The sequence below is a fragment of the Takifugu rubripes genome, chromosome 8 (genome assembly GCF_901000725.2).
Source record: "Takifugu rubripes chromosome 8, fTakRub1.2, whole genome shotgun sequence".
In the NCBI taxonomy this organism is placed as follows: domain Eukaryota; kingdom Metazoa; phylum Chordata; class Actinopteri; order Tetraodontiformes; family Tetraodontidae; genus Takifugu; species Takifugu rubripes.
The window spans coordinates 13681555-13708088 of record NC_042292.1 but is presented as its reverse complement, the minus strand read 5'-3'; the positions used below and the strand labels follow the sequence as shown (position 1 = coordinate 13708088).

Here is a 26534-nt window from a genome sequence, read left to right as displayed (position 1 = left end):
GACGCTGTTGCTCGGCGACGTCGTGCCCATGTCTGAGACACGCTCAGCCTTCTGGAAGTGACTCCTGCCGCCACTTTGTGTCTTTTTTCCAGCCTTTTCCGGGTTGGAGCTCATTTCCCTTCCCGACTGGACTGAAGCTGTTGAGGCAGCGAGATGACGGACCTGCTCTTCACTTTCAACTTTCCCCAGCTTGTGTTTAATGTGGTTAAACTTCTAAAACCAAACATCTCACCTTTGTGCTAACTCTTTAGCGAATTAATCTGTGTCTCTTTTTTTTTAAATAGAAAATTCCTGAGAAAATTGTCCCAATGTTTGAAACGTGCTGCAGGAACAATGGTCCAACAACGGCTCCGGTGCTGCTGGACCTGTGTTCTGCCTTTGTTCTGGATAAGGCCCACTTGGAATCCCACAGGGTTGCGTCCTTGGCCCACTGTTATTCTCATTGTATCTGACGCCATTTGGTCGGATTTTCTTTGTTCTTCCGGATTATTGTTTCATTTCTATGCTGATGATCTCCTGGTTTCTCTGGAGCCGAGTTAACCGGGCCGAGCACCTGTTGAGCTGCTGTCAGGAACTTTTCAGCTAATTTCCTATTATTAAATGAAGCAAAATCTGAAATGATTTTCATTAGAACGGCTAAATCTAGCCAACAGCGTCATCGTCTTAACCCCGATAACATGCACCTGCGGCCCGCCAAAATACACCGGCTGCGTCATCAGGTGAAACCCCGCAGGCGGGAGGGAAAGAATTCCGGTTGGAGTGCGTAAAACAAGCCACAGAAGAAGACATTTAAAATGATTCCTCAGGGGTGGAAGCTACACGTTTGTTTTTGCCTTCACATCCGTAATTAATCCGTCATTTCCACCCAAATCTCGACGGTTATCTATTGCGTATCGGATTCTTTTATTTCATACGAGAATATTTTGAAAGCGTGGGACCCGTTTGGCACCGTTGAAAACGGGGAATTTCTTCTTAATCTTCCGGATGTTTTCGCACCCGACTTCCTGCCCAGCTCGCGACGTGCCCGGCCAACCGGCAAAAATAAAAGTCGTGCGGATTTCCTCCGAGGGCTCCGGAACAGTGGAGTGGTGTCGGAATCGGATCGGAACAGACGGCGTGTACAGGTGCACTGATTCGAAGCAGATCAGGTCCGCCGTCGCGTCGGAGCGGCGATCTTCAGGCTAACTCCGTCTCTCGATGACGGTATTATTATTATTGCCGGGACAGAGTCAAAAATCTGGGTGTCCTCTTTGGTCCGGTCCCATTGAGCCTTTGGAACACCCAAGATGGATTATTACAACGTCATCTAATCGGGGTTGCCAACGAAAACTGGTGGAAGCCTTCAGAGGGGTCGTGATGTAGCTGCTCGCTTCTGAGCGGCGCGGCTAAATTTGCTCGTATCGTTCCTGTGCTGGCGTCTCTTCACTGCAAGTCAGAGCTGATTTCTTACCGATAAACCAGCCGATTGGGCCGAACTTGCAAGTTTCTACGAGCCAGGACGCACCTTCCGCTCTCTGGGTCTGGATTTGAGTGTCCAGAAGGTACAGAAGAAGTCTTTTGGTGGGTGGGCTGAGCGCTTGAAATTGGGAGGATCTGTGTTTTTAATAGCTGAAGACCCAACTGTGATGGGTATTATTATGGTATTGGTATTATTATCTCCAAGGCCGACATGAGGATTGTTGCAACTCGCCTCATTTGAGTAATAAGCCAAAGCCTGAAAGCTGTTAGCTTAGCCTTTGCAATTAAGGAAATGGCTAACTGGAGGCTTATGGAAGAATTAAACAGTTCATGCTTTATATTAAACAAGCTAATTACCATGCAAGGATATATTAACCTTTTCGCTATAAAGCTAGTTACATAGTGCTTAGATCCGAGCTAGCTCCTTTAATGTTCAACAAAAATAGCACCTGCTCTCCTCTGACGCGGCTGCTCGTGCCTGCAGGAGCGCTCCACATTAGCAGCTAGTTGGCAGCAGACAGGTCCATTGTGGACGCATTTACAAGATGACCGGGAGGTTTAGCCCGCTAACACCAGTCTGCGGCCTTGCACATTCGTGCTGGCAGATTTCTGCCAAAAGCAGCGGCGCTGTTCTGTTAGCTTTCTTCCGTAGAACCGAACCGCACACTCTGCCTTCTGCCCCAGATTATTTTACCTGGGAGGTCAGACAGGTCAGCTCTGGCGCAGCTGCTAACGTGAAAATAAAATGCAACAACAGTTGGGTGTTTAATCATAAATAGCTCTTGGAACACCCAGTTCCTTCAACAGTCCTTCACACTTGGCGCACCAGTTTCCCACCAGCACTGGTGAGCTCAGGTTCTGCCTCAAACAAATCTTCCCTGGATCAGCTGCTAACTGCTGAACTGCGAACGCGCACAATAAAAGGGAAATCCGCGGAGATATTGGCAATTCATCAACCACTAACTCGAACCGAGCTCCTAAAATGCAGCCAGAAGCAGAACAGGAGGCTAATGAGAGAAAAAAGGCTTAGCTTGCTTGGTCAGGTAGCTTCGATGGACCGACACATACACATTAGCATCAGAGTCAGCTAGCATGAATGAAAGCATTCTCGCTATTGTTGGAAGTCAAATTTGATATTTAAAGGCTTGCGGAAGCCGCCTGAAAAGGCATTTTTCATTTTTCTTGGGTTGTTTTGTCAGTCAGGCGTTATTTTCTTAACTTTTATTGAACACGACTCCAATTCATGACTGACGATTAGCAGCTAAACCTCATTCCCCCCCCAATCGCCATAAAATAATAGCCAACTGCCGGCAGGAAGTCGCCGCTGAAATGGCTCATTTTATTCCCCGTTCTTTAGAATTCTTAGCACGATAAATGGGCAATTCTAACGCAGATTCCAGGTGTATTTACATAATAAAAACGCCTCAACCTGACGGGCGGGCGCCTTAAATGACAAACGAAACCGCTTTAAATGGAGATTAACGGTTCGGTGGACCCGGCGCGGCGCTCTGCCGGCGCCAGAAGGTAATTCTTCCCTTATGATGAATGTGCGCCTGTTTGTGTCGCCATCTGCGCTCGCATGAAAAGAAACATCTTGAAATGTCCTCACCTGCTTTATCGCTGGCACACAGACCGGAGGTGTGAACACGCCTGACCTACATTAGCGCAGCACGCCACATCTCCGGGCGGCGCCCGCCTGCCCTCAGGTGGGTTAGATACCCGCCAGTGGACCTTTTATGCCCCTGACTTTGACCCCTGTGCTCGTGAGTCACGTGATCAAGACGCCGAGTATTGATGAAAAGCACCAGAAAGGCGTGGAAATGTCATCTTGTAGGAGAAATACTGTTGCCATGGTGATTAATGGGCTAGCACAGGACTTTAGAGATGAGAGAGAGGTGGGTGATTATCGGATTACCAAGTTTGGAGGAGCCCCTGCACCCCCACCTCCTTCCTGACGGCTCTTTTGTTTTTATCTTCGGATCAATGGCGCGTTCGCGCGTCTAATTGGGACATCATGTGACCGGAGGGAGACGCTGAAGGAGGTCAATAACGACGCGTGCGATGCGGCGCCGCGAAGATTCTCCCGGAGAAATCAGCTTCCGGTCCGCTGGTCGCGGCGTCTTTTGAATAATGAATGGAGCAGCGGGAGTTTTACCGGGGTGACGACACATTTGGACGAGCGCGTTCACTGGCATCTGGGAAAGATGCCATTTTGGAGGCGATTGCTTGGCAAAAGATGACAAGAGGAAATGAATAAGTGATGTTCTCGCCACCTGAAGCTGTGGCGCCGCCGCTCACTTAGGCTGCAGCTCAAGCTTATGGGCTGAAATCGTTAGCGTTAGCATTTCAGGCGCAGAGATATTAGAGAACAGGGCGATAGAACGGTAGCTAAGAAACGGGAGGAAGTATTTTGATACACAAAGGAACAAACCAGCTCTTTGAAGTGTCTCTTTATGACGATGACACCTTACTTAGCAAGAGCGAGCGAGATCCGAAAATTGCCTCCCGCTAATTAGCTTAGCTCAAATGCAAGTATTTGATACCACGAGGTAGAGGGTAGGGGGGTAAATTATTGATGGATTCTTTCTGGGACGTGTTAAAAAGGGGCAAATTAGGCTAACATCGGAAACACAGCAGTCAGGTGCTGAAACGCAGGCTAGTGTTTGAGCGAAACTAATTAGCAGCACAAAGTCTTTGCACCCTGGAACAAAAATGTTATATATTTTCACCACATTGAAAGTTGACAAATTAATTAGCGATTAATTAAATGAATTCAGTCCGGATAGTGGATCTGCTGATCCCGAGGTTAACACCATGACCGAAGCGATGCATCCTGGTACCAAAACCTGCGGGTGAGATCTGAGAATAACACGTGCTCACCACATGCACATGCGTGTGCGCACGTGCACTCAGACTTATCGTTCCCTCTCCGGGCAAACACACAAAGAATATTTCATCTTTCGTAAAAGCAGCATGCTTATACAGATTTAAACAGATTTTCGCGTTAACTGCGCGCGCTTGCACGTGAGCCGGCGCAACATGGGAGTGGGGGTACGTGCACGTATGAGTATTCCACAACATGCAGCGCTTACCGGAAGCTTTGACGTCAGCAATATGATTATGATGATTAACGGGTGGGAGAGGCGCGCACGCGTGAGCGCACCCACGCATGGCCACAGCTACGGTGCCACCGAGTGCGTGTCTGGAGCTGCAAACGCGGGCTGAACGAGCAACAGATTGTCGGGCTCCGGGGAGGTGGGGGGGGGGGGGGGGGGGGGGGGGGGGGGGGGGGTGAAACGGAGAGCGTGAAGACAAATGGAGGCAGAGACGTGCATGAATGATTCAGTCTGAGGCCCTTTTACAACAGGAACTTGATGATGGGGGCCTTCAGGCCGGGGGGGTCGGGTTAATAACTACACCTGTTTTATGGGGACACGGTCCAGAATCAGAGAGCTGGATCCTGGATGTGTTCTGTAGACGTGAGAATCCGACGATAAGTAGCCGCGAACGCGTAAGGCCGCTCTAACTGGCCCCGGCACTTTGACAAGACCCCGACTGTGGCTTTGGATAATCCCCATAATGCAATGTATGCCATCCCATAATGCATATTACTCCTGCGCCGTTACGCAACGCGCAATTGGAGTAATCTCTCCGCGGCTTTCGATGGATGCGGACGCACGAGAGCAGGTCGGGCTGCAGATGTTCCGATCTGGCATCGGCCCACCTCGGCCAGTTTGCGTGCGTGCGTGCGTGTGTGTGTTTGTGTGTGTGTGTGTGTGAGAGAGAGAGAGACACTGAGTAGCAGTGGCAGTGCGGTGCTCAGACTTCCCTTCCTTGGTAATGTCACACGCAGAACGGATAAAAGGGAGCCGGGGGGAACGAGCGAGCTGACGCACACGTGCGCGCGCGAAAACACACGCGCACGCTTCTGTATAAATAAGACTGAACATTTGAACGTGGTGTACTCGCAACAAAGCGCAATGCTTCAGTGCAGTCTGTTCTATAGTGTTCCTTCACTCATGACTCGCTTGCTCGCTCTCTGTCCTTCTCTAACTCACTCGCACGCACGCACGCACGCACACGCACACACACCTGTCACTCACCATCCCAGAGAAACGAGCATTCGAGAGCGTTCAGTCGTGTTCACAAACGCACTCTCTCCTCCGTTTATTTCATCTCTGAAGTAAATCCCCCCGTGGTGGCATGATAAGCTGCCAATGATGGCGTGTGTGTGTGCGTGTGCGTGTGTGTGTGTATGTTTGCCAAGTAGCGGTAGAGTTTGATAACAGCAGAGTGGCAACACATGTGCCTTTGATTCTTTTTTGTAGAGGAAGTGGAAGTCACACCCCCCCCCCCCCCCAACCACACGTCCCCTGTACACACACATGCACGGGCACATGCACACGCATGCACACGCTGCATGTGTCACAGGGAAATGCTTAATGTCCAAAGAGGCCATGATACCGATGGCCGATTGTTGGAATGTGGAGTGCGTTTGTGTCGATGCTTAAACAACCTCGTCAATATTTCAACACAATCCCTTAAAAATGTCCCACAAACACAGTTTGTAAAGGATAGAAAAGCTGAAAATGTGTTTCCGTTGATGCTGCGAGGTCCTAATACAACGCGCAACTCAGCTGTCAATCAGATTTACACCAGTTTACCTCCGATTGTGTGTGAGGTGGATCAGAAAATGTCATTTAATTGCAATGAGGTGCGATGAAGAGTGAGAGAACGGATCCAGCGGAGGTGAAACTCACGTGTTTCATTTGAATCTTTAGCAGTGTTCAAATTTCCTGATTTTGCTATTTTTAACACTGCAGCGCGGCGACGCCTAAAAATATATTAAAGTGATGTTTGAGCAAAGGAGGAGGCCCGGAGGGAGGCGGAGAGCCTGCGGTGGCACGGCAACAGAGTGGATTATGGGTATTTAGGGGCCCCGTGTCATCCATTCCCAGTTCCTTTCATTTTTATTGCACTCCCATCTATCACTTTAGCACTTATCATCCTCGTCCTTCCTCTAATCCAATCAGAAAATCACCGGCACGCTCCAGCCGGCCGGCGCTCGCAGGGATGGGACGCATGTTTGCATGGTTGCATGGTTGCATGTTAAAACAACCTGCAGCCATGCATGCGACGCGGCCGGGAGGCCGGCGTATCTGTGGGGACGCTGATCAGATTATGTAAGCGAGGTTCCAGCTCTCCGCTGCGACAGATTACGCACAAACGAACGGGAGAGGAGATTGAGAGAGGATGGAAGGGGACAGGGAAGCAAATTGGTTTTCATAAATGTCGCGGGGAAAACGGCAAAGCAGCTGGGCAGGAGGAAACGGGAATGATAGCAGCACGCGAGCGGGATGGCGGGGAGCAGGCGGAGAGAGGACGGAGGAGAGGGGGAGGGAGGGGAGAGGGGGGAGGAGAGGAGAGGGGGGAGGAGGTAAACAAGCGAGGAGTGAAGGATGAGGGAGAGAAGTAGGATGCGAGGTGAGGAGGCTGAAGGAGACCAGCGGAGCGAAGCGGCAGGTGAATAACAGGAGGAGCAGCGAGATGGAGAGAGAGGGGGAAGGAGAAAGGGAGAGGAGAGGAGGGGATGAGAGGAGAGGAGAGGAGAGGAGAGGAGAGGAGAGGAGAGGAGAGGAGAGGAGAGGAGAGGAGAGGAGAGGAGAGGAGGGGAGAGAGGAGAGGAGGGGACAGGAGAGAGGAAAGGAGAGGAGAGAGGGAGAGGAGAGAGGAGAGGAGAGGAGAGGAGAGGAGGGGAGGGGAGAGGAGGGGGAGGGAAGGAGGAGAGGAGAGGGGAGAGGAGGAGAGAGGAGATGAGGGGATGAGAGGAGAGGAGAGGAGGGGAGAGGAGAGGAGGAGAGAGGAGGGGAGGAGAGAGGAGAGGAGGAGAGAGGAGAGGAGAGGAGGAGGGGAGAGGAGGAGAGAGAAGGAGAGAAGAGAGGAGGAGGGGAGGAGAGAGAAGGAGAGGAGGAGAGAGAAGGAGAGGGGGAGAAGAGAGGAGAGGAGGGGAGGGGAGGGGAGAGAAGAGGAGGAGAGAGGAGAGGAGGAGGAGAGGAGGGGAGGAGAGGAGAGGAGGGGAGAGGAGGGGAGAGGAGGGGATGAGAGGAGGAGAGGAGAGGAGAGGAGAGGAGAGGAGAGGAGAGGAGAGGAGAGGAGAGGAGAGGAGAGGAGAGGAGGAGAGAGGAGGTTAATAATAAATATTACCACCATGTCAGGCTGCCAGAATAAGGTGTCTTTGACCTAAATGTCACTGAAGACTGCCACCTGGTGGCCAATTTTAATGTTTAAAAACACTGAAAAAGTGGCTCAAAACATGAAAAAAACAGGATGTAAACATGCTTCTCACACATAAAATTACTGCAACGTGGCTGAAATTTTGTCCCTAATTATCCGACCTAGACGTGAAAAACACGGTCGCCCAAAGTAGCAGAAAAACATGGAAATACCCATTATTCATCCTTAAAGTATTATATAAAACTTAAAAAACACCCTGTTTGTCGTTAACAGCGAGTCGTCGTCATGATTAGCGCCGTGGAGCGGAGCATGTCGGCCGACCCCCCCGTCCCCCCCCAGGAGTGCAACAGTCCCAAGACGTGCGAGTCGGGTTAATTAATGACTCCAAACGGCCCAGAGGTGGGAAAGTCACTGCCGCTGCGAGCGCGTCTTAATGTGCCTCGCCGTGGTCTTCCGGGATGATTCCAGAGGGAGGAGGAGAGTCACAGATGGGGGGGGGGGCTGATCGTGTGCAGCCCTCTGCAGGAAAGTGTGGAAAACTTTACTCCCTTGTTTATTTATTAGCATTAATATCGGAAAAAATCAAGAAGATTCATTAAAGCCTCACTTGTGCTCTTGAACAAGGTGAAATTTCAGCCAACATAAAGTCCGGGGGGGGGGGTGACGCCACCGAAAGGGGGTCAAATTCTGCATAAAAGAGGGCGATCGGGTGGGAAGCTGTCCTCCCGACCACCTGCCGCTCCGCAGGTCGATAACCCGGACGCGTCTGCAGCTTCCAACAAGGTTGCCGAGTCTTTTATTGTCGGCCGAGTACGGATTTCCGTAAGAAGCAATAATGCGGAACAGGAGATTCAATAAATCCGACTGTAACAGAGGGTCACCCGCCGAGCTCGGAGGAGTATTGGCTTATTGAAAATAAGCTTTTTTTCCTGGACGCCACGGAGAGGAGCGCCAAAGCAGTGGGAGGAGAGCGAGGACGGAGAAAATTAGAGAGTGGAAGCTGCACGCAGAGGGTGGAGAAGGTAGGAATTAACAGGGCCGAGCAGAGTCAACAGGATTCAACCAGTTCCTCCAAACACTCTCACTCCCCGCTGCTCCGCTCCACGTCAGCGCCTCCGCCGCCGCTTACCTCGCCGCTCCTATCGAAAGCCCGTCCACGAGAGCCTCTCCTTCAGCCCTTTCCACAGCTGATTGGACGCCTCGCGCATCCCATTCGCAGCTTCAAGCGCTCTGCCCCTTCTGAACGGTCGACAACAGCAGCAAGGTGTCGGGGACGGCCTGCGCTAACGCTAGCAACAGAAGCTACGACAGACTAGCATGGGTTCAATTCCTGGCTGGAGACCCCTTGTTTCCCCTTTGCTAGGTTGGCTATTTTGCTCCTCTCCTCCTCTCCTGCCCCCCCCTGCCTCTTACCCCCCCCCCCCCCCCCCCCCCCCCCCAGTGATGGATGCCTCCGTACCTGATGGATGAGCATCGCCTGTAATGGACCCATCTGCAGAAATCTCCACTGTCACTCTGTAGACCAGAGTTAAGCGAAAGGCTTCCCTCTGCCAGGGGCTCGCTCTCAAGTTTCTCTCTATAAATAATAAGTATATGGACTGAATATCATTATGGGATGCGTCTAAGCGAAGCTGTTACGCAACCTGTTAAATTCTGAAAGACACGTAACGTTAGCGAGGACGTCCAGCCGTCCCCTCCAATAGGGCTAATAGGTTAAACGGCGTTGCAGGATGACAACGCCTCCGTTTGTCATACGTCACCTTGGAGAAGCGAGTAACACGGCGGTGCCAAATCAGTTGGGCGAGCGGGGGGGTGGCGGCGGCGCGACAGGGGCTGTTGCCTGGCTGGGGAAACCGTCTGGCAGTAAAGGTGTCACATGAATCTCCCCGGGAGCGATCGGTGATCGAGCGAAATGAGCGATATTATGGGCCTCTGTGGCCCCCAGGAGAGAGATGAGGGAGGGATTAGGTCAGCGTTAGCCTTTACTGGGTCGACGCGGCGGGGGGCCCTCCTTTAGAGCCGAAGCCAATAGCCAACGCATGCCGGCTCCTGGTGACCCCTAGCGAGAAGCTGACTGATAAAGTTCTGGTCACATCATTGGATGGAGGTTCAAAAAAATGTGGTCATGTGACCTGAGGACGTGCCGAGTAAGTGTGAAACGTCCTCCAACAAGAGTCCTGTTCCAGTATGTGAGTACTGCCAAGTACGCGGACGTGGACTTGCTCGGTCCAGCATCAGCCTTGACTTGAGTGGGGGAAGTGCGTGCTTCAAAGTATGGACTTCCAATTATGCACAACAGTGGCGAAGACATTAAAACCTGCAAATATCAGAGATATGAGCCACCAAATGTTGAATTATGTATTTCTACAACAGGCCAGATCCAGATTTGCTGTTCTACCACTAAAACCCGATGACAGCTGGACCAACCAAGGAGCAGTTTGGACGGTTACTGGAAGGAAAGTATAACCATGATTGCCCCCCCTCCCCTCCCAAAAAAAGGTGGGCTCAGATCAACAGTCAGCACCGGAGAAGCTCCAGAATGGGCTCCCAAACACCAGAACTCTAACCCAGGCCCGGCTGCTGCATTACATAACATCAATTCCCCCAGCAGGCCATTGTTACCCAATAACAGGGGCTAATATCTGCCACTGTAAACTGGGGCCTTTGGGATTCAGTCAGGGCATATAAGCAGTTCCGGTCCTGGCAGGAGGCCTGGACGTGGGCCATAAAGAACCAAGTCTGACCTCCACGACGGCACCAACAGGACTGTTTAAATGCGACAATGTTTACATTCACAGCGCTGCTATGATGACACACACACACACACACACACACTAGCAGCTTATGACCAAGGGGACTTTCCTGCCCCTGTAGACACGCTACAACCGACAGCACCGGGACCGGGGGGGGGCAGCGATAAGTCGGGGCCGCATGAAAAACCCGACGTGCAGCGCCAACAACAAACATAACCAGATTACAGCAGACAGGAATAGAGGCCAAGATGTAGGTTACCACCTTTCATGGCAGGGAAGAGTTTGATTAAGTCATTAATGGATTAGAGGGAGAGTAAGTCTGGGTATTTTAGGCTCCAAACGCGCAGACGCGTTTCGGAATCACAGCCGAACGTCGGCAATAAAGTAACAGTAATAAAGAAAAGACAGAAGTCTACGACATCAGCGATGCAGCGGGGTTTTCCCCCAATATGTATTCAAATTAATGAGCCTCCGACATTCTTCCATCCCTTAATAATTCAAACATCCAAGCTGTTGGAACATGTTCCCCGATGAATTATGGATCGTTTTAAATAAACGCGCGTGGCTTCATCGCGCATGAACTCAATTTAAAAGATTGGACAAATGCGTCGTCATTTTCTTTCACACCCCCCCCCCCCCCCCCCCGATTCCGTCCAGCCCCCTGACCGGGGCACGCTCCAGACCCGCGTCTCTGCCTGCGCTACGTCGCCGCCTCGTCGAAGGCATCTCCTGGCCACTACGCGCCAGGTGGACCCGGCCTGTCCGGGCAGATTCCACCGCCGTCTCTCCCAGATCTGCAGCCTGATCTGCCTCCTGCCACCAGCTGCCCACTCTCTCCCCCACTGCCACCTCATCCGGAGGATTTACGCACGCAAGCGCCGAATTGCGAGACCCGCACGGTGCCGGTGACTGCGCCGCCGCCAGCCTGGCACATTCCCTCCCCAAACCCCACGTCTGCCTTTCCAAATATCCAACGCATATAACACGGCATTAGGACGCGACCAAACTGTTTAAATGGACGCACGCGCGGAGGGGGGGAAATAAGCGGAACATTCAGATGCGCACGCCGTCTGAGCCAGCTCACCGGTTCGGTTCCCAGGTCAGGATCCGCTCATTCACTCATCCTTTTCTGCCTGTCTGCTCATCCTCCTCCTCCGGTCGGTCGCTCATTCAGCAGCGAAATAAAGGGATCTTCTCCTCTGACGCGCGGAGAGAGAGACACGGGGGGGGGGGGGGTGACGAGTGTGTGCGCTCTCTGTGCGTGTGTGTGTTTCTTGTACTCGTTACATATTGAGGACCAAAATACGCGTTATGCTGGCAAATTGAGGACAGGTTTGGGAAGTGGGGGAATTCTTATGGGTCCTCATCACTTCAAAGGATTGTTTGAGGTTCGGACTGGGTTTGAATGTTTAGGTTCAGGTTTTAGGGTTTGGATGGGAGGGTTAGGGGACCAGAATGCTTCATGTCCGAGAAAGTCCTCATAAATGCATAATTACAAGTGTGTGTGTGTGTGTGTGTGTGTGTGTGTGTGTGTGTGCGTGTGTAAAGAAAGTGACCTGGAGGGGAGGGGTGGAGTTAACCCTAAACCCAATCACATAACTGAAGACACGAAGCTAAACTAGCAACTTCTCAGTAATCTATTACACTGGTAATTTATTACTGTCACTGAGAGAAAGGGACTTTATCTTAACACCATTGCTGTTAACATTTGACTAACAAAGTTGGGGGAAAGTAACCGTCGTGGTGAAACTCGGGGCTCGCGGCCCACATGTGGCTCGGCGCGGACCAAACTGGGGACGCTGCGAGTTTCACCAACGATATGTCACCATTTAACAACGGGGTGCTCCAGAACCCAACAATAATAGCATCGCTACATGGAAACAATTGATGCGTTATACAATTGCACTGAAATTGTGAAGTATTTCAGAACTTTAGAGGAATAACCAAGGTAAGGTATTCGTTAAGCTGTGAGTGGTTGTAATAAAGTAGTTTAAAATGGAGTAGGACAGAATTGAAGTCTTCTCCAATAAAGACCGACAAAGGTTTTAGACTTTTTTGGGTTTAGTTTTATTCATATACTCTATTTTTTTTAGCAAGCAGCTGCAAAAATCTGCTCTCCACTTTTAAAATGATCATTTTGAGTTAAAAACAAACAATCCCGCTGAGACAAGACACAATTAAATTTACATTTTTCTGTTTTCATATTCAAACCAGCACCACTCACACAACAATCCCGCTAAAGACGAGCACAGATGCAGCTATGAAGGCGATTTTCCGATTAGCTAAGCGGTCGCCCCTTCCCCCTCGATTTTTTGCGGGTAGAAGACGGAGGAGGACGTTATCAAGCGAGACAGGAGATGTATGAGGGTGAGCGAGCCACTGGGGATGGAGGCTAACAGTGCAGGAGGAGGAGAAGCGGCAGAGTCGGTGTAAATAATGAGCGGAAGGGGGTGCTTTTACCCCATCGGTCTTTTGGACACAGTTGATCAGAGTTCTGTCTCATGGTGAAGCATGAGACAGAACCGCGACCGCGAGCTAATTCACCCTCCCCGCGGGGACGCCATCACCAGGCGAGCCCAACGCTTAGGTTTGCAGAACACACATCCAACCATGCCCGAATCGCACTCGGGGAGGCCTAACGCGAGATGATTCATCGTTGCACACACGCTAACGACGGTGCAAATCGGCCTGACAGGCCAGCACGAGCGAGCACTTGTGCAGATGCTAATGTGGGATCCCATCAGATGCTGCACGGGGAGGAAAAGGCCAAGGACACGGACAGATATCGGGGGACCTAGCGTGGAGGTTGTGATTGTTCGGAATATTTCCCAGGCATAACGGTCGAGATCCACTTTCAGCCTCGCGTTTTTTTGAGGGGTTTTTAAAACGAATTCTCTAACAAAGAAGCAACACAGTCACGGAGCAGACCGGACCAACCGGACCAGAAGCAACTGTTCTGGTATTAGCGGCCCCTACTGACACACAAAGGCCTCGAAATGAGATTAACGCATACCAAATGACGCAAAGGGTCGACTAACAATCACAGTCAGATGCTAATCTACTTAGCTTAGCAGAGAGACCGGACCATGAGAGAACAACAAGCAAAAAAACATCAAAAACAAGAAAAAAAAATTGTTCCGCTGGTTGTAAAAGCTGCTAAACGATCTGTTTATTTCCTGAGTTTCGACTCACAGCGTAACAGGCTTCATATTCTTTTTATCATTATTTCTGATGTATTTAATTTTCAGCGAACAAGTGAAACATCTGTTTGGAGGAGCAGAACACAACCATCGTCACGCTAACCCTCCCCCATAGCCGCATCCTGCCCGCCTCACCGCTGCATTGCCAAACAAACCAGAATGAAATCTTCAGGAAGGGGAAAAGAAACTACGTTAATGCCTGGTTTCTATGGCGATGACACAGAGCGCACTTTCTCACTACTGTAATTTAGTTCGATACAACGACGAGCTTAAAGGCGCCTTTGAACGTAGCATGTGCAAGCTGTTGCCGCCTGGAGGGTAATTGCTGATCCCCATGAAATATTAATTTCTTTAGCTAGGGACTTGGGTTGCGACTCGCTTCAGCCTCTCATGTTAAAGCTTAAGGAAAAACATAGTTTAACTCACTTTAACGCACTTATTCATGACATCAAAAGCGTGTTTTGTTGTTCAGAGTTGTGTCCGATGTAAACAATTGCTAATGCTAACAATTATTTATGTTATTTCTGTAAACTATGACATTGGGCGCCCCTTTTTTAATCTGATCCATTCTCCAGGATAAAAGGGAGCTAGGACGCGTTTACCGTGGATATTACTTCAGACATGCCGGCTAGCTTAAGCTAATTGGCTGCCTAGAAGCTAGTGCCAAGCCGAGAGCTTCCAAGCAGCTAAAGCACCTGTTTTCCATCTTTCTTCAGGGACTTGAACAAAGTGCTTTCAAACCAATTTCTAGGATGAAACGCGCGCCCTCCTGTTCCTCGTGCGTTCCGCCGTGTTTGCACACAAAGAGTTGGCACCGATCAAAAGCAGTTTTAGCTCTTCTCCACACTAATTTGTCTCCTTGTAGCTGCAGCCTGAGTAATCGCCCATGCAGCATGCTCGCCCTTGTGTTGTGCTGAATCACGCGGCCTGCGCGCGCTTTCCATTGTGCAATTGGTTGTGCGGATTTGATTGGTCATCTGTGGCTTCACCACACAGCTGCCCCGAGAGACCTTGCACAAACACGTAAATTACTTTTGCGCAAGTAATTTAGTGATGCAATCGCAGACAGTGGCTAATGGCATCTGCTAACGAGGCCATGAGGCACGCTAGGTATCGTCTGGGGCGAGTGTCGGGTGATGTCTAAGGTAACAGGAAGTCAGCGATGATTCCAAATTCCCAACATTTGGCTCCCGTTACTAAGCAGAAGCACCAATAAAGAAACCTAGCCCTGCTAGTTAGAGGCTGGTAGAGGTGGCGTTGATGACGACGGGTAATCCCGCCACATCTACCGTCAAATAAGACGGCGTTGGCTGCTAATTATGCGCTGGGCCGCCACAGTCACGCTGAGAAGGGTCCATAGGGGAGCTGTGAAACCCAACTAAATGAGGAAGAAGAGGCGGAGGAGAACTGAAGTAAGGCAGGAAAATCTGAAGGCGGATGGGGGAATTACCACAGCAGACATGAAAATGCCTCCAGGGTAATAAAGGTTCTGCTGCACCCTCGGCCCCAGCGAGGGTGGATTGAGAGAGCCGGGCGGCGGAGAGGCGCCTGCTGTCAACGTTTCTGTCTTCTTTTGGGTATTACGCCGCTAATGACCAGGATGAAGAAGCGTAATCGGCTGAAATGTGTCCCTAAACATTCGGTTTTGGAGTCGGGACAGAGGCAAAGAGGGGACGGGGGGAGCGCCAGACCGGTTTAGCTGCTGATTATTCAGGTTAAATCAGTCAGTGGATCCACGAGCACCAAAAGGCAACGGCGACACATCAGTAGAAGGAGGGATGCTAGAGAAGATGCCCACTTACTTCCACTTCAACACACATTAAAGTGGCAAAACACTCAACGGTGCACCTGTGCCGCCGCTCTAGGGGCCACGCGGCGTTCGATACGAGCGGTGGCGTCGCGGGGGAGGGGAAGAGGAAAAGGCCCTGAAAGTGAAATTCATCACTTCTGTCTCGGGTGTTTCTTCTTCCCTTAAGCGCTCCTGACCGTTCGCTCTGAGTCACAGTGAAAGCACAACAGCACGCAACCAGCGTCTGTTTGTTTGAAGTCTCTGAAAACCGCGAGCTGTTCCCCGGGAATCGGAATCGATGGAGACGTCCAGAAGCCTTTGAGAAACACATTAGCTTATTGGGGAATGCGTATCTTCCCTTCCCTGGTAATGACGCCCATCTATCTCGGCCCTGTTTTTATTGTTTTATGTAGATGTTTTTATTGTTATGCTAATGCTACTGTTATTTTGCCCCATTTCCGAAATGCTGACAGGGAAATCTCACAGCCGGGAATTCTTATTAGCATTCAGTAGTTTGCTAATGTTATCATTCAGCTGCTCTTCCCCCCCAACTAAACTGTTTCAACAGCACTTTTTCATCATTTGGAGTAAAAGACCGCATTAGAAAATCAAAACCGTTCCACTGTAGTGGAAAAAGGGCTGAAATTCCAGCCTCGGGAAAGAGCCGACTTTGCATGTTTTCTTGCTGCGGCGTGCTCGAGCTTTGGCGCTAACTGTCCTGCGGAGTCCAAAAAGGCAGCTTGTTCCTGTCAAACGGCATCAATTAAACAGGAGAAGTAACGACATCCGCCAGCAAGCGCCGCGTGAACTAGTTCAGTTGTCAACCCAGATAGACGGGGGGACTGAAAACGCAAAAAATATGTAACGCCATGGCGCTCGCAGCGCGGGTGGGGGGCACGGAGAAGCTGAGGACAACAAAGACAACATTTGCACTTATGTGGATGCTAAGTACCTCCACTGCGCCTCCCTCACATCGACATCTGAGCGTAGCGCTGAACCCTCTAACGAGGACGAGTGGCTCGCGGTCCACAGATGGCCCCCGTCACCTGACCTTTAGGCTAACTGCCGCGCGTGCGATGCCACATCCGGAGCCGTGAAACGGCGCAGACTTGTTGCATAGAAAGCGAGGCGGGCGTAGATACCGGTGGTTCGTTAGGCACCTCGGTTGTGAAAATTAGCTTGACGCCATGGCGTGGGACTGATGATCCTCCGTTAGCCGATCAGAGGCGGTATAGCTAGCTCCAACACGTTGACAGTTTAGAGGTAAAACAATCACAGCTGCAGGGTTTCCTACTGTGAATATGCGTAACCCGTGCAAACATTAGCTACAGTTGTGTTTAATTGCCTTGAGTACATTCAGCTTTTGTTGGATAATACGTTTTAGGGCTGCCAAACCCTGCCTGCAGCAAATGCAATTTAATGTCTCGCTTAGTGCAGCGGCACCGCCGTATATTAAAGTGCGGCGCGCCGAGGTCGTTTCCGAGCTTCTCGGCTAATTCATCATAATTTGGCCTAAGTGATTAGCTCAGCGGCGGGATGGAAATGTGATGGCGGCGGTGGCTAAAATAAATAAGCGGAAGGTGAGGAGTCGGAAGCCGCGCGTCACGCTCGACGGGCCGGTTTTGGTTGGGCAACGGCGAGTTTTTGTCGGGAAATTGGCTGCCACCAGGGGGCGTGTGGAGGCTTTGACCTCTGTAAAACATAAAAAGGCGCATGTAGGGACTCTCGGAGCTCCCAAAGATTCCAGCCAGCTGCACAAGGGTGGAGTGGATGGGATGAGAAAGCTGCCATATGCACGCCCTGTGATCACCCAGGGAGCGGTCCACATAATGAGCACCTAGCGATGACCAAAGACATGTTCAGCCAGCCATCGGGGGTGTTTCCACTCTGATGTGGGTGGATTTTAATGTTCCAGAGTTCTGTCTGCCCTCCCGTGTCCACTCACCTCCATCCCCGACCTTTCACTTGTTTTTTGCCGTCTTGTCTCGGAGGATTCAACTCCCAGCGCCTCTCTCGGCTCCCCCCCGTTCAGAGAGCGGAACGGAGAGAAATGGTGGCATCAAACTGGAAGGAATATTTGTGAGCAAGACTGGGAAAAGGCTGCTCTCGAACACACACAGACACGCACACACACACTCGTGTGGCGGCTTAGAGACTGTGTGGGAGCGCGCACGCCTCCGCTTCCCAAAATAACCTCCAGATGAGGGGCAGGGAGGCAGGGCGAGGTTTGCACAGGGAGATATAAATGGATGCTAATTGCACGGCTCCTTCAGATTACACTTAAATCCAGCAGTTCTGTGCACAAAACCTCATTTCTGCTTGCGTGCCACCGTGCGCGCGTGTTTGAAACGGATCCTGCTCTGGCTCATATGCTGCAAAGTTGACGCACGCGGGGCTTTGCTCGGGCTCACATACGGACGAATCAAGGCACACAAAAAAACAGAGAGACAACTCCCATGTATTATTTCTATAATCCCTCCCCAAAATAGAATTGAAAAGAGGCCAGTCTCTGCAGCCTTTATCTGGAGCCGCTCCATCCTCGCGCCAGCGCGCGGGTTTTTGCACGTTTGCCTGAGCCGAATCAGAAGAATCCGCGTCATATTGTCGATTGTTTTAGGGATTTTTTTTTTTTTTTTAAGACGGGACAAAATGTGATTATCCGGTTCGAGTGACTCTCACCAACTTCACAGAACTGACTCGTTTTGTTCCCGATCTCACCAGCGGCTTCTTGCGCACAAGAGTTCTGAAGAGCTGAGCTCAGCTAATGCACAAAAGCACTAAATCAATTGAGGAAACAGCAGCATACTTGGATTTATGATGCCAAAATTCGGGGACAAAACCCCAAAACCACAGCATTTTTTAAAATGAATACTGAAAAATACTTTACCAATAATAATCAGGAAAACACAAACCCTTCCTGCAATGTAGTACTTAAGAAAATGTAATATTTTAGATGATATTAAAGGTAAAAACTTACGTGTTTTCACTTAGATTTGAGTCTCAGTCTTTAACAAAACGTACACACATATGTATCAGTTAAAAAACTCTGGCAATCGGTCTTTTTGCATGTAATCTGCAGCTAATTTTTCTATTTCCCTATTAAGGAAATAGGCTTCCCCGAACCGTCCACGTGCAGCGTTCTACCGCCACCTACCGATGAGGGTCGGAACAACAACAAACACGTCAACATGACGATGTTAAGAAAAAGTAAATAGACGCACTCGAGCTCAAACAGGTTAGCCCGTGCGTGGTTGCGCATGCATGTAGCTCCTCAGACCAAGCATTTATGAAATATTATTACGAAGACCTTCAAAATAAAATGCAGCCATTGTCACTTGCTACATGCCAATATTAGGGTGCGCATTATTATTATTCTCGCCAAGAAGGGTGTCCGAGGTACTAGGAAGTCCCCAGCAAAAAAAATAAAAATAAGGAAAAAGAAAAATGTCTTACAAAAGCTCTTAAGTGCACATTTATGTTCTAAATTATTTTAAACGCCCGTTGAGGGAAAGGGGAAAAAAACTGTGCGCCTCGGTTTCCGCTGCGCCTCTGCTCGCAGCACTACGGGAGGCCGGATGAGACAAACAAAGCTCGCGCCCGGTCCTGGCCCGCAACAGTGACGTCAGCGCGCAGCGGCGGCGCGGCGATTGGGCAAACTGGGAAGTGGAGTGGACGGCGAGAAAGACAGGACACCGATTACAAAAACAACCACCGAGGCCGCATGCACCGAGCCGAACAGCCACCGGTAGTTTCCCGGCTGACGCAGTAAAGAAAACTTCGGGTAGGAAATTCCGTCAGGCGGTCCTATTTCCACCCCCCCTTTGACACAACACGGCGGTCGGTGGAGCCGCTCGGCGGCTTCCGCCCTCCGCCGAACTTTCTTTTGTCCTCCTCAATCAACAACAAAACCTCCGAGTCGCCGGGTTGACCCACGGGCGTTTGTGGACGGCAGGAATGTCCACCACGGGGGAAAGTCTTCAATTAAGCGTCGCTGGTGCGGTGGTCCGTGAACACATCGGGGTTGTTGTCCTGTAAATACCTTTGGAGGGATAGATATGGGGAGATATGGGTGTGTTTGGGGCAGCCCTGGCCGTTTTAGGGTGTGTAGAATAGGAGTCAACATGTTTGCTAGGAAAATATTGAGATTGTTGGACGCTTGTCCTCATCATTGGACTCCTCTGCTGACATTTGTATGGCGACCCGGACTTCTGCCCCCTCCATAATAGCAGGAAGTGGCCCTATAATCATTCCTCTGGGTTCTCCGTTTTCATTTTGTCCCTGAACTTTATCCCTCCAGATGTTACGATGGCGACGAGGTTCAGCATTTCCAGCGACAGCGACTCGGATCCCTCGGAGGAGGTGGACGAAGGAGAGAGGAATAGTTCTCTAAGTGAGCAGGAGAGGCAGGTTCTTCAGCGGCACACCCTGACTCTACCTGAACTCAGACTGACAGGTGGGAAACCCTTTTAAAGCCAATAACAATGAAGGAAAATGCTCGGTCGCTTTTAATTGCCACCCACTAAACTGAATGTCCAGAAGCACCAGCCTCATGTGACTCCCGAGGACATCTGTGGGGACATCTAATCGGGATAAAGACATCCACTATGCCGCTTCACGATCCGGAACAGCTGACACAGACCCCTTTCCTTTCCGTAGGTACCAGTCGGACCAGGGTCAGCTCGGAGTCCCAGGCGTCCACCTTCTCCAGAGAGGAAGAGCTTCAGGGGAACGGGGAGGATGAGGCCGGGACGCCCACGGAAGGAGCCCCGTTCAGAGGAAGGTCCAGGTCAGCGCCTCCCGCCTTGTGGGCCGCGCAGAGATACGGCCGGCAGCTCCGGAGAATGAGCGACGAGTTCGACAGCTTGCTGGATAAAGGGGTGAGCGCGGCAAAAACGGAAGCAGCGGCCCCGATTCAAGGGCGTTGCCTTTAAATGTGTTTGCTCTGCCCTGCAGGGGATGAGGAAGACCAACAGCACCGGATCGACCAAACCGATGCACCACTCCCGGAGCTGGTGGAGCTACCTGTTCAGCCACCAGGAGACGGAGGGCGAGAACGGCCACCACGACGGCCACACGCACCGCACTGAGTAGGGGGGGGGGGCGCCGTGAGTTAGGGATATGAAGGTTCGCTGGGGGCAGGAAGCCATTCGGAACAACCGAACCTCTAAAAGAGGATCGATTTCCAAAAAGATCAATTTTAAACACAATTGGTTACTACTTGTAAGATTTTTTTTTTTTTCCGTATTTGTGTCGGTTGTGATGTGAAACGTGTGGGTGGGCAACACACTGTGAAACGATACGGGCAGGTGTGGTATCAGAAGCACAGGAAACAGGTTTAAAACTAAAAAAAAAAAAAGAGACAGGTTCCAGTACACAAAGTCAGACTAAGCTGTCCATCTTCCCGATTTCCCTTCCACCCTGCGTGGCTTCCTCCAGCGGCGAGTCGCCGATGTCCGCTGCAAATCGTGGCGTTCGCGACAAACAGGAGTGTTTGGAAATCTCTGTAGTTTTGTGCCAAATCAAATCAGGGCGGGCGCGTGAGAAAAAGTTGGGTTTTCCGAGTGTTCGACCCAAGCCTTCATCCAGCTTCCTGTTCTGGTGCTTTAACTGGACGATCATAAACTGCGTAAAAGAGGAACAATCTTGTACGAGGACAATCTCTCTATCTTTTGTAAAACTTCAGGGTTAGATTTTAGCCGCAGAGAGATGACATTACAAGCACAAATCGATAGCAGATCTATCTTTTTAAACAGAAAACTCGGGCGAGGAAAGAGGAAAAAGAAAACTGTGGAAATTTTAAAGTGTAAATATTTTCTGGACATTCTAGCATATGGCAGGGCGTAGAGCTAAGTGGTTTCTATTTTACCGGCGTTAGCGCCCAGGCTAACCTAGCAATAGGCAGTGTACAATCTATGGCTGTTGTGGTAAGTGATTTGTGCATATTTAAAGAGGGGGGGGGTAAATTAACTGCTGTACGTGGAGCCGACACTAACATTTGGTTGTCTTTGTTTGCACCAGTGCGTCGAGGTGACGGCAATTAGCTCACCTTTATACAGAGGTTTTTATCAGAGTTTTGTCTTGTTGGCCTGGTAAATCTTTATATCTGCACTGGAATGTTAAAAATAAGGTCCTAATCTGCAAGATCTGATGTGCGGCTGCGCCGATTTGACGCTACTAGTCCGGGTTGGCGCGCCCCGCGTCGCTGGGTTAATCTGATTGGGACTCGTCTGTGAATCGTTGATTGATATGTGACTAATGGTAATGGGTTCGTGATCCTGTCTTATTCTCCGCAAGGAGCCTCGAGTGGTTAAGTGGTCTGGTGTGTCGGTTAAAGGGTTGCTTCTCCGTTATCTTTGTCTTTTCTCCAAACGTTAAGGGCATTTCGTTGAACCGGAACTCAAGACAATCGAGGGCAATGTTGTTTTGACTCATTCCCGTTGGATAAGCTGGTAATCTGAACTGACAAACATTTAGCGTCCCTTCCATAAAGCCGTGTTACAGTTAGGTTAGACGCTTCCACCTCCCGTGACCTGGCGGAAGGACGTCCACGCTGTCGTGAAGTGCCCTGAACATGCTGTCACCTGTGGGGGTGGCCATAACTCTGCCCGTTTAGCCAGATAGCGCCTTAAAACTTCACCGCTTGCTTTCACTTATTGCCGAGAACCAACGACGCTGATGGGAAACATGGTTAATGAGGTTTATTTTCAGCAAAATTGTCAGAAAAGTTCATTCTTAGCATCTTTTTTTTTTCGCTGCACATTAGCGGCAGTGTACACGCCAGAGGCCTCACCCGCCTGGGCACATTCTTGCAACCATCCTTGATATTACTTGAATCCAGAGAAGACGTGTATGGTGGAAATTTTATTCTGTTTTATTTCTTTTCCCAAATCAACTTTTGTAAATGTATTTTCTCTACAGCTGTGAAACTTCTGGTATATGCTGTCCTGAATAAAAAAGAACTTAAGAGTGGTTTTAAAGCGAGCGTTTCAATCCACGGTCGAGATGAACCTTGCAAATTAAGGTCTTGGAATAAAAAAGTGGCACTTTTGGCGCGTCAGACCACCTGCGAGGGATCCCAGCAGTACCTGTGGCTGCATTCCAGAGCTGACAGTCTGTCCATGTCGGAATCACTGATGGAGAAGTCAAAGATCTCGGCGTTTTCTCTTATTCTGTCTGGATTCGACGACTTGGGCAGCACAGGGACGCCTTGCTGCACGGCCCAGCGCAGCAGCACCTGAAAGGAAGAGATGGGCAAAGAATAATGCCAGAGAAACGTTTTAAAACAGCCCACGAGCAGCTAATTGTGGGGGTGGGAGAACATTTACCTGTGCAGGTGAGCGCCCACAATTCTTCGCCACCTCCAGGACCACGGGCCCATGGAGCAGCTCTCCTCGCCCTAAAGAGGAATAGGCTTGAAAACACACACCATACTCCTTACACACACTCCTCAGCTCATCCTGACACAGCTGGGGGTGAAACTCCACCTACCATAAAAGGAAGAAAATGGTGTTTTTTTCCCCCTGTGAGTGGCACAAATCCTCATTAACTCATGCATGATACCTGCAGCAAAGCAGGTGGGACTTTGCAGCTCTGCATCAGCTCCCTCATGTGTGCTGGCGTGTAGTTGGAGACTCCGATGGCCTTCAGCGTCCCCTGAGCGTGCAGCTCCTCCAGCGTGGCCCAACTCTGAGCTCGGTTGCCTGAGTTAAAGTCAGCGATTCAGGAAAGCGAGTTTACAATCTTAAAGTTGATATTTCGCAAATAATTAATACAGCCGCTGATATAGAGGTTCAGCATTAAGGTCTTTACCAGAGTTGCGTTGGTCAGAAACGGACCGATTTTGCGTGCCGGGCCAGTGAATCAGGTAGAGGTCAATGTAGCCCACATCGAGCTGGGCCAGGCTGCGGAGGGCTGCTTCCTTTGCTCTCTCGCCCTGGTCCTTTGGACCCAGTTTACTGCAGAGAGATAATTCACTTTATGAAATGGTTTCAGGAGACACGTGCTGCTCACAGTGTTGGTGCTACCTGGTTATGAAAATATCCTCTCGAGTCAAACCATATTTAGGCAGGAGCTTCTTCAGGGCTTGTCCTAAATCTGATTCATTTTGGTAGACTGTGGCGCTGTCAAAGGCCCGGTAGCCAGCAGCCAGCGCGGCGTCCACTGCCTGGTGCACAATGTCTGGAGACACCAATTTGTCGGTCCCCAACCCCAAGAGGGGCATGTGGACCCCCGTGTTGAGGAGGACAGTGTGACAGGTGGAGGAGGACATCTTATCTGCAGAGGAAAATGTGATTTTGTTCATATAATCTTGCTTGAAATGTCATATGGGGGAAAAAAACGCTCAAAAATAAAACCGACTTTCTCACCCTGCAAATATTAGGATTCAACAACAAGAAGGTTTACTGCATGGCAAAGGTCACACTGAGCAATGAAATTCTATGGTGCAATTAAAATTTCCTTCATGCAGTTACTGTGCAATAAAATGAGCAACAAATGGTGGAATGTTCGGCATGAATCCTTTAAATTGAGAGTCGTGTTAATGCAGTTGTGATGTGATATTCAAAAACCCTCAAATGTCGCAGCAGTAAAATGTCTGAACGTCCCACAAACCCTGCAAATAACGGTATCATAAAGCTAGAAAGTTATTGTTTCATTGGTATGAAAATGCAGCGACGCTGATTAAAGAATTTTAGCGTACCAAAAGTTACTTTCAGAAGCTGTAAATCAAAGTTGTGGATTCTCACCTTTTTAGCCCGTTCAATTTTGTTAGTGGCGTAGAATAATGGCGTTTAGCGCACATGACTTTTAAATACCTTCGGTTCCGCAATACGAAGTCAACTGCCGATCACGTGACATGATGAGGGCGGGAGCTAGGGTCACCATAGTGACGCCGTAAGGACACAGATCGTTCTCATGCCGCCAATTGAGGAAATTGTCGCAAAATCAGCCAAAATTGACATTTGTAGGATTTGTGCAGCCCGTTGTAACTTTTGGAACTATCTTATTTCTGATCTGCAGAGTCTGCACTTGTGAGGTGTGTTGCACATATTTATATATTTTATGAGTACCAAACGTAATAATTTTTGTGGGGAAGGGTTGTCTGTATGATCTTTTAATAAAAATAACACTGGCCTTTCAAAGTGTGAAGGATGAAAAACATTTTCAAGGATTTCATGATTGCTTTCATTTTTAAAATGTAAATTGTATTCTAAAGTGATCACACTTACACTTGCTTGCAAATTATGTACATTTTTTTGAAAAGTGAAAAATTAGCAATCATGCATAAGTCTATAATATCATTAATAATTTTTAACTTAATGGCTGTAAAATTGAAATAAATAACATACTTTTTGTGTTGTCCTATTCATTAAGCAAAAAATACAAATATCTAAATATCTAATTATCTAAAAACAATGTCTGTTTTATTTGTGTAGGAGCTAATTTCATCAGTAGTGTAGAATCAACATAAACTCGGGGCAGGGTGGGCTCAGTCTGTAGGAGACTGGACTGAGAAGTGGAAGTCCTGGTCTCGGAGGTGTTCTGGTAGTAGGGCTCTGGGGTACCCTCAAGTCAGATACAAAAATGCCCACATGCATCTGGGATCCACCTCATGACCCCCAAAGGTCAAGAAAAAATATGATCATAACGAACTTTGACCTTACTAGGAACTACACTCACCGGCCACTTTATTAGGTACACCATGCTAGTAACGGGTTGGACCCCCTTTTGCCTTCAGAACTGCCTCAATTCTTCGTGGCATAGATTCAACAAGGTGCTGGAAGCATTCCTCAGAGAGTTTGGTCCATATTGACATGATGGCATCACACAGTTGCCGCAGATTTGTCGGCTGCACATCCATGATGCGAATCTCCCGTTCCACCACATCCCAAAGATGCTCTATTGGATTGAGATCTGGTGACTGTGGAGGCCATTTGAGTACAGTGAACTCATTGTCATGTTCAAGAAACCAGTCTGAGATGATTCCAGCTTTATGACATGGCGCATTATCCTGCTGAAAGTAGCCATCAGAAGTTGGGTACATTGTGGTCATAAAGGCATGGACATGGTCAGCAACAATACTCAGGTAGGCTGTGGCGTTGCAACGATGCTCAATTGGTACCAAGGGACCCAAAGAGTGCCAAGAAAATATTCCCCACACCATTACACCACCACCACCAGCCTGAACCGTTGATACAAGGCAGGATGGACCCATGCTTTCATGTTGTAGACGCCAAATTCTGACCCTACCATCCGAATGTCGCAGCAGAAATCGAGACTCATCAGACCAGGCAACGTTTTTCCAATCTTCTATTGTCCAATTTCGATGAGCTTGTGCAAATTGTAGCCTCAGTTTCCTGTTCTTAGCTGAAAGGAGTGGCACCCGGTGTGGTCTTCTGCTGCTGTAGCCCATCTGCCTCAAAGTTCGACGTACTGTGCGTTCAGAGATGCTCTTCTGCCTACCTTGGTTGTAACGGGTGGTTATTTGAGTCACTGTTGCCTTTCTATCAGCTCGAACCAGTCTGGCCATTCTCCTGTGACCTCTGGCATCAACAAGGCATTTCCGCCCACAGAACTGCCGCTCACTGGATATTTTTTCTTTTTCGGACCATTCTCTGTAAACCCTAGAGATGGTTGTGCGTGAAAATCCCAGTAGATCAGCAGTTTCTGAAATACTCAGACCAGCCCTTCTGGCACCAACCACCATGCCACGTTCAAAGTCACTCAAATCACCTTTCTTCCCCATACTGATGCTCGGTTTGAACTGCAGGAGATTGTCTTGACCATGTCTACATGCCTAAATGCACTGAGTTGCCGCCATGTGATTGGCTGATTAGAAATTAAGTGTTAACCAGCAGTTGGATAGGTGTACCTAATAAAGTGGCCGGTGAGTGTATATTTTAACTTTTTAACAGGCTCGCTGTGTGGAAGACCAGTGCAGCCTGGAACAGTATGCACTTACAAAGCCCCGTTGAGCTTAATGGCAACAATTGTGTCAACAACACACACTTTTGTAAATGTGCCATCATAGACAGCATGTGGAGAGGATAAAGGCAGTTCTGCCCCTAAGATCTGCGTGTATGTGTGCAACCATTTTAATAT

At 49.6% G+C, this 26534-nt stretch overlaps 3 protein-coding genes across 5 annotated transcripts in view; 1 reads left to right on the top strand and 2 right to left on the bottom strand.

Annotated features, from left to right (window-relative positions):
• LOC101072884 (sodium/calcium exchanger 1-like) overlaps positions 1-18526 on the bottom strand; it is a 44232-nt gene extending 25706 nt beyond the window's left edge. For 2 of the 3 annotated variants that reach the window (XM_029839905.1, XM_029839909.1), the window contains exon 1: positions 11530-11624. The gene's annotated coding sequence lies outside the window, so the exon portion shown is untranslated. Of the gene's footprint in view, positions 1-11529; positions 11625-18411 lie in introns of those variants that run through there. The other variant, XM_029839907.1, reaches the window with a different exon arrangement.
• A 747-nt stretch (positions 18527-19273) lies between these two features.
• Positions 19274-22411, top strand: LOC115250644 (uncharacterized). Its single transcript, XM_029839920.1, has 4 exons — positions 19274-19428; positions 19732-19887; positions 20091-20311; positions 20388-22411. The coding sequence occupies exons 1-4, from the start codon at positions 19389-19391 to the stop codon at positions 20523-20525; spliced, it is 555 nt and encodes a 184-aa protein (XP_029695780.1). The 5' UTR covers positions 19274-19388; the 3' UTR covers positions 20526-22411.
• LOC101069709 (glyoxal reductase-like) lies at positions 22119-24302 on the bottom strand. Its single transcript, XM_003977918.3, has 6 exons — positions 24179-24302; positions 23459-23708; positions 23244-23389; positions 22995-23134; positions 22760-22918; positions 22119-22668 (listed from the first exon to the last, which is right to left on the bottom strand). Exons 2-6 carry the CDS (start codon positions 23701-23703, stop codon positions 22489-22491), a joined length of 870 nt encoding a protein of 289 aa, XP_003977967.2. The 5' UTR covers positions 23704-23708; positions 24179-24302; the 3' UTR covers positions 22119-22488.
• Between the last annotated feature and the right edge of the window lie 2232 nt (positions 24303-26534).

What these genes read in the sequence shown, in the direction of transcription:
- LOC115250644 (XM_029839920.1), top strand. Translation starts at nt 19,389, where the DNA reads ATGTCCACCACGGGGGAAAGTCTTCAATTAAGCGTCGCTG. An exon ending in TCTTCAATTAAGCGTCGCTG is followed by an intron (nt 19,429 to 19,731) that starts GTGCGGTGGTCC and finishes TTATCCCTCCAG; the next exon opens with ATGTTACGATGGCGACGAGG. An exon ending in ACCTGAACTCAGACTGACAG is followed by an intron (nt 19,888 to 20,090) that starts GTGGGAAACCCT and finishes TCCTTTCCGTAG; the next exon opens with GTACCAGTCGGACCAGGGTC.
- LOC101069709 (XM_003977918.3), bottom strand. Translation starts at nt 23,703, where the DNA reads ATGTCCTCCTCCACCTGTCACACTGTCCTCCTCAACACGGGGGTCCAC. An exon ending in TCCCACCTGCTTTGCTGCAG is followed by an intron (nt 22,919 to 22,994) that starts GTATCATGCATG and finishes CTTTTATGGTAG; the next exon opens with GTGGAGTTTCACCCCCAGCT. An exon ending in GTGGGCGCTCACCTGCACAG is followed by an intron (nt 22,669 to 22,759) that starts GTAAATGTTCTC and finishes TCTTCCTTTCAG; the next exon opens with GTGCTGCTGCGCTGGGCCGT.